At 45.6% G+C, this 7500-nt stretch overlaps 1 protein-coding gene across 1 annotated transcript in view; it reads left to right on the forward strand.

Moving 5' to 3' along the window:
• Positions 1–5733: 5733 nt before the first annotated feature.
• drc3 (dynein regulatory complex subunit 3) overlaps positions 5734–7500 on the forward strand; it is a gene marked incomplete at its 5' end in the record, with an annotated part of 7424 nt that continues 5657 nt past the window's right edge. Inside the window, 2 exons of the mRNA XM_083677373.1 lie at positions 5734–5893; positions 6911–7027. Of these exons, the coding sequence (XP_083533499.1) occupies positions 5734–5893; positions 6911–7027 (277 nt within the window). The remainder of the gene's footprint in view (positions 5894–6910; positions 7028–7500) is intronic.

The raw sequence follows: 7500 nt of genomic DNA on the forward strand, positions 1-7500 counted from the left end.
TCTCTCTCATCTCTCTCTCTCTCTCTCTCTCTCTCTCTCTCTCTCTCTCTCTCTCTCTCTCTCCTCTCTCTCTCTCTCTCTCTCTCTCTCTCTCTCTCTCTCTCTCTCTCCCTCTCTCCCTCTCCCTCTGTGGTAACCTGATCTGGGTCCTGCTGCTGCTGCTCTCTGTGGTGTTGTCTACCACCAAGAGAACAGGTGGCCAGATGTCCCCTCATCAGCTTCCTCATCTGCTGCTCATGATCTCCGGTAGACCTGCTTCTGCCCATCCTGCTGTGAGGACGTGACCTGAGCAGACCTCTGTAACGGGAGCCCATGGCAACCGAGCTGGTGGTGGTTGTTTTGGCCAGCGGTGCCCATCTTGGGTGACTCAGCACCAGGCTGAGGGAGGATGTGACACACCCGGTACGGAGCGATGAAAGGCCCTCCTTCACTCCTCCTCTGGCCGACTTTCTCCCTCCAGATCCATGTGTTTCCATTCCGTTTCACCCCGGATGTGTGTGTGACTAACTCACTAACGGAGCGTGGCCGTCAGCCTCAAACAGCCGTATCGAATCTTCTCAAATAATTGTTGGAAAAACTGTCTGCGTGACCCGGCCTTTCCCTCAGACGGAACACAGAGGACATCTTGTTGCCTCTCCACTTGACCAGGCCTAGTCTAGTGAGGCTCCAGGCCTAGTCTAGTGAGGCTCCAGGCCTAGCCTAGTGAGGCTCCAGGCCTAGTCTAGTGAGGGTCCAGGCCTAGTCTAGTGAGGGTCCAGGCCTAGCCTAGTGAGGGTCCAGGCCTAGCCTAGTGAGGGTCCAGGCCTAGTCTAGTGAGGCTCCAGGCCTAGTCTAGTGAGGGTCCAGGCCTAGCCTAGTGAGGGTCCAGGCCTAGTCTAGTGAGGCTCCAGGCCTAGCCTAGTGAGGGTCCAGGCCTAGCCTAGTGAGGCTCCAGGCCTAGCCTAGTGAGGGTCCAGGCCTAGCCTAGTGAGGGTCCAGGCCTAGCCTAGTGAGGGTCCAGGCCTAGCCTAGTGAGGGTCCAGGCCTAGCCTAGTGAGGGTCCAGGCCTAGCCTAGTGAGGGTCCAGGCCTAGTCTAGTGAGGGTCCAGGCCTAGCCTAGTGAGGCTCCAGGCCTAGCCTAGTGAGGGTCCAGGCCTAGCCTAGGCTGGAATAGATCAATGATATTGAGCTGATGAGTGATCATCAGGCCTGTTTGTGCAATCAGAAACCCAATAGGTCGGTTTTGGATGTGAACAGGCAATTAGAGTCTAGACAATCAGCTCTTCAGTCAATGCTGCCCTGTCCCTCAGGGTAGGTTCAGACAGGAGCCTCACTAGGCTAGGCCTGGAGCCTCAGGGTAGGCTCAGACAGGATTTTGGGATCTGTCAAAAACAATTGGAGTGTTTTTTCTATGAGGCTACACTTTGACAGATGACACAAAATAAATAGCTTTTCTTGCCTAGCCCAGTCTCAGCCCCAGCCCAAAGTAAGCACAGGTTAAACGTAAGAAGTATAGGTGTTTTTGATTTAGTCTAGTCTACTTATGAATAAGTGATTAAAACTGGTCATTCTGTGGCCTGGGGTGGTCCAGTGGTCCTTACTTCCTGTCTCTCTCTACTGTCTCTGTCCAATAAAAACTGAAAAAGAATTTGACCGCCCTACTCCAAAAAATAACCTTTAAAAAAACCGGGTCATTCTGTTACAAATCGGTAACAGAATGACCAAATCAAATCTGTAACGGAATTACTGAAATTGAATTGGCTACATTCACTTTTTGTAGAGGTTTACATGAGACCTAAAAGGGTTCTTCCACGGGGAAACCGCCTGAAAAAAGGGTCGTTACAAACCACCACATCAACATCCTCACCAGCCTCCACATCATCATTGTTGTCGTTTTTTTCAGCGGGAGTAAGAAGTAGTCCTTGTGCATCGTTGTGTTGTTGGTTCAACTTGGCCATCAATCTTTGCCGTACGTCTGAAAGTCCTAACAGTCATTCTGTTACCGTGGAATTGCTCAGAGGCAAACTTACAAAACCACTTATTTCACTCATGTAAAGTCATCTTATACGGTCCATATAAAGAGTCTGTGTTACCAAACTGTTCCAGAGTCTGTTAGAGCAAACAGAACTGTTCCAGAGTCTGTGATACAGAACTGTTCCAGAGTCTGTGTTACCAAACTGTTCCAGAGTCTGTGTTAGAGCAAACAGAACTGTTCCAGAGTCTGTGATACAGAACTGTTCCAGAGTCTGTTAGAACTCAAACAAGGCTCTTACGCAACAGAGACATGGCCTTATCAGTTGGATCCCAGCCAAGCACTACTCCAGCTTCACCACATCTAGACCAATCAAAACCACAGGGACTTTATCACTCCGTTCATCTGACCAATCACTGGCAGAGACCGACGTCCACAGAGGCAGTTGATGAGGTACAGCCTGCCTGGAAATGGTGCAGGAGTAAAGAGAAGGACCTAGGCCATGTTCACCAAACTCTGAGAGGTGTTTTAAAGCTAGACTAATAGGCTCTGTTAGTGGGGAGAACAGCCAATCAGCCTTCACCATGGGCCTAGCCTATCAAATCAGACATTCACTTTTTGACTGATGTCTCCAACTGCTGTTGTTATGGTGATGACAGTTTGACTTAAACCCTGTAAATATGTTTATCAACCATCCAACATTGTTTAACTTAGAACACTGTATACATGTACATCAGTTATTCAGCCACAGCCTTTCAGACTTTGTGATCTTGTACTTTGTTATGTTTTTCCACTTGTCCTTTGTGTTGTGATTATGTGTCACTGGTGGCTGCAACACTGTCATTTCCCCCCAAGGATCAATAAACTATCTATCTATCTATCTATGGTACCTATCTATCTACTGTATGTATCGATCTATCTATATATAAACACATGTTTTGCTCACCCTGTAAAAGTAACTGTGAAACTGGACTACGTGTGATGACAGAAATGTGACAGTTTAGCAACAGGTCAAACTATTGTTCTCATCACTCAGGAAATGTTGAGCTCAGAACTTCCAACATGTTTGTTGTTCTGTGGCCAGTTTAGACCGCCGTGCGAGGCCAAAGCTGGTCAACGCTTTCCAAACCAAACGGCCGCTGTGACAGAGAAGGAAACTGGCCAAGTAAGCCAGAGAAAACTCAGTTATTTAGCAGGAGGAGGAGGAGGGAGGGAGGGAGAGAGAGAGGGAGGGAGGGGAGGGAACTGCTGTGGAAACAGAGGGTAAGGGGACACAGTGGGGGACGCGGGCTGGCTTCCTTACCACCCTTCATCTGCTACCCTTCACCAGCGGCTGAACCCACAGAGACCAGACTAGCCTAGCAGACTAGCCTAGCAACAGCCCATCTGGACAATTATAACTATTTTTTTTATTGACATAATCACGTTCAGGGAGGCGTGTTTGTATAATCATAGAAAATCGTGTCTGGCAAACATGACCACATGCGCTGTGGTTTTAATTTTGCGAGTCTATCGTCTCATCATGATGTCATCTTCTAGTATGATCTGGCATGTTTATGAACAGAGTACTGGGGTTTTACTGGATATTAATCATCTTTGCAAGGTGCTTTATAAATGTCAGTTATGTTCGTAATCGGGCACAAATCGAGGTCAAAATAAAAACAACAAGCAAGGAAGTGGTAGGCAGAAGTTGCCCCTCTCCAATGATGCTGCAACTCTGTCAAACAGCAGAGCCCAAGCCCTGCCTGAACCAGAAGCCCTTCACTGATCTGTCTGCTTTGAGACTCAGTCAGTGGGAGGATGAGACATACAGAACAGCCCGAACATTTCTTCCTATGAACTGAGCTGATGCCAGATCTAGACCGGGCCTGACAGAGCTATGCCAATCCAACACTGTCGGTCTGGATTTCACTGGCATTTAAAGCAAAACCACCGGATAATCCACTGATCGAGAAACTCTCTACAATGAACGTCATTTTTTCACATGTCCTAACACATTTTGGCTATTGTAACATTGCCGTATTCGTAATTTCCAGCAAAAGTGGCTGACTACCATCCAGTCCGGCGGGTCGTCGCTGCTGAGGTCGGGTGGTGAGGATGAGGAGGAGGAGGAGGAGGATGATGAAGGGTTGATGATGCTCACCGAGGCTAGATCGCTCATTACACAAGCTACAGCCAAGCTAAATGTTCGTATTGTACAACACCTTACCGTTGTGGCTTTTCAAGACATAATACACGCACAAAACAAGAAGCATAGGTTAATGACTCACCTATGCACTGGCCGACAGGCGTGCTGTACGGGTTGCCCAGTAGGAACTCCATCTTGATGACAACAAACCAGCCGCACGGAATAACCCCAGGCCCAGGCCCCGCCCACACACACACCCCATTGGACGATCAGACTGAGACTGCGACGTGTATGGCTGGAGTAGATGTCGATCACCGTGAAGACCTATCCGGGGCCTGTTCCCCAGCAGCAGGTCCCGCCTCCGCTCAGAGAGACGCTCCCGGTTGATTTCTTGTTACTTGGAAAAAAAAGAACTTGGAAAAAACAACATTTCGCTAAAAAAACAAACAAACACAGAAATGTATTTGGATTTACGATACCGATTCATATCATATGAAGTCTGTGATGTTTAAACCCAATAGTAGATCAGTAGATTATACTGGGGGATGTCATTGGGGGATGTCCCGATAAAATAAACGGACATTCGTTCACATTTATGATCCTCCTAAATTAAAGAAATGTGATTATTTTTGTGTATAACAATTACAAATTATACTGCTCTTTTTAAAAAAAAAAAAAAATATATATATATATATATATATATATATATATATATATTATTAATTATATTGCTCTTACAAAGTGTAATATGTGTAAATATGGGGCACAGGCACATTCATGCACATGCTAATAAATATTAATAATAACATTATCTATAAATACCTAAAAGATTCTCACTAGTCCGTACCTCTCTTCTGTAACAGTTTTAAACTGCTTGTTCGCTCGTTTAGTTGAATGCAGCTCAGATGCCCAGTAGTTGCTAAGCAACAGTACACATTTGAGCAGGAGTGAGTCTGAAAACAGGTAAGAAAGGTTTGGTGGATCTTACCGACATCTCTGAAACTATTCAGCTGTTTGGTTTCCCAGAGAGAGACAGAGAGATAGAGACAGAGAGGGAGAGAGGGAGAGGGAGACAGAGAGAGAGAGATCATCTGATATAAATGTGATGTAAATCCATGCATCAGATACCATTTGCGTAGCAGTGATCATCTCTGGTGAGGTAATGGCATTGTTGTTGTGCTGCTACTAGCTTGTCTTCTAGTTAGGAAGGAGAGAACTATTCTGGCTGGGTTGGTAGAAGTAGACGAGCTACAGGTCTATCTGGCCAAGATACCCTGACATCATGACACGCTCTCAGGCTGTAGTTGATGTTCCTGGATGAATGATCATAGCTACTGGCGCTATTCTGGAAATCCAGCCACTGTGGCACTAACTTCTCTCCCCAGACGTATTATTATTATTATTATTATTATTATTATTATTACTGCTGCTACTGACACTGCACCCTTGCACTATTACTGTCAACTGTTGTCAGTTATTTTAGCTGCTACAGACATCACACCCGTTATTGTTTCATAATGATTATATTGTATTGTTGATTTGTGTGATTGTTGTTGAACGAGGAGATAGATTACTAAAAGCATTTCACTGAATCACGTCCGGCTGTCTGTGATGATCTGGAGGGTGGAGAGTGTGTCCAGACAGGTGCAGCAGAATGAGCAGGATTTACGACACGGTGGAGCCCAGCGTGGTGGATGAGGAGATGCTGCAGAAGGCGGTGGAGGAGCAAGGCCCTCAAGACCAGGCCGGTCGCATCGCCAAGGAGGAGGGCATCCAGTACCACGAAGTCTGCCATCTGCGTCTGGACTACAGGAGTGAGAGACAGATGATAGATATACTAGGGTTAGGGTTAGGGTTAGGTATAGTAGGGTTAGGGTTAGTGTTAGGGTTAGATATATTAGGGTTAGTGTTAGGGTTAGTTATACTAGGGTTAGGGTTAGGGTTAGATATATTAGGGTTAGGGTTAGGTATACTAGGGTTAGGGTTAGGGTTAGATATACTAGGGTTAGGGTTAGTGTTAGATATACTAGGGTTAGGGTTAGATATACTAAGGTTAGGGTTAGTGTTAGGGTTAGATATATTAGGGTTAGGGTTAGATATACTAAGGTTAGGGTTAGTGTTAGGGTTAGATATATTAGGGTTAGGGTTAGATATACTAAGGTTAGGGTTAGTGTTAGGGTTAGATATATTAGGGTTAGGGTTAGATATACTAGGGTTAGGGTTAGGGTTAGATATACTAGGGTTAGTGTTAGGGTTAGATATACTAGGGTTAGTGTTAGGTACAGTAGGGTTAGGGTTAGGGTTAGATATACTAGAGTTAGGGTTAGTGTTAGGGTTAGATATATTAGGGTTAGGGTTAGATATACTAGGGTTAGTGTTAGGGTTAGATATATTAGGGTTAGGGTTAGATATATTAGGGTTAGTGTTAGGTACAGTAGGGTTAGGGTTAGGGTTAGATATACTAGAGTTAGGGTTAGTGTTAGGGTTAGATATACTAGAGTTAGGGTTAGTGTTAGGGTTAGATATATTAGGGTTAGGGTTAGGTATACTAGGGTTAGTGTTAGGTACAGTAGGGTTAGGGTTAGGGTTAGATATACTAGGCCTAGCTGACGTCTTATTCATGCTTTAGTTTGACATGTTGGCGTGTATACATGTTATTTACAATGTTTACAAGAGACTAGCTCTGTAGCTTGTGTTGATGTGTGTGTGTGTGTGTGTGTGTGTGTGTGTGTGTGTGTGTGTGTGTGTGTATGTGTGTGTGTATATGGGGAGATGCTGTGCTTTATTGTTTGTTATTTACAATGTTTACAGTCATACTTCCTGTCCCGTAGACATCCTGAAGGTGGACCACCTGTGGCAGTTCTCTGCTCTGACGAAGCTTCAGCTCGACAACAACATCATCGAGAGGGTTGAGGGGCTGGGACGCCTCACCAACCTGAAGTGGCTCGGTAGGCCTCTCTCCTTGACCTCTGACCCTCAGCATATCCTGTTTCAGGGCGCTTAGCGGTCTAGCATGCTAATGCCCATACCATATGATGACGAGGTCCGTGGTTCGATTCTGACCCTCGACGTATCTTACATGTCATCCCTCCTCTCTCTCTCCCATCCTTCCTGTCAATCTCTACCGTCTCGATCCCAATAAAGCAGAAACAGCCGAAAAAACATATTTAAAAAAAAACATATCCTGTTTCACACAAAAGTGAGATAGCTAGCAGCATGTAGTCTGTTCCCCCGTGTCCAACCGTGGAACATGTAGACCAAGCTGTGCCTTGAAATCACCAAATGGTTGAAATCACAATGAATTCACAACTAGTTCTAATGAATGATCTGCAAAGGACCTCTATACTGAAATGCTCTCTCTCTCTCTCTCTCTCTCTCTCTCTCTCTCTCTCTCTCTCTCCTCTCTCTCTCTCTCTCTCTC

The sequence above is a fragment of the Argentina silus genome (assembly GCF_951799395.1).
Source record: "Argentina silus genome assembly, chromosome: 9".
Lineage (NCBI taxonomy): Eukaryota > Metazoa > Chordata > Actinopteri > Argentiniformes > Argentinidae > Argentina > Argentina silus.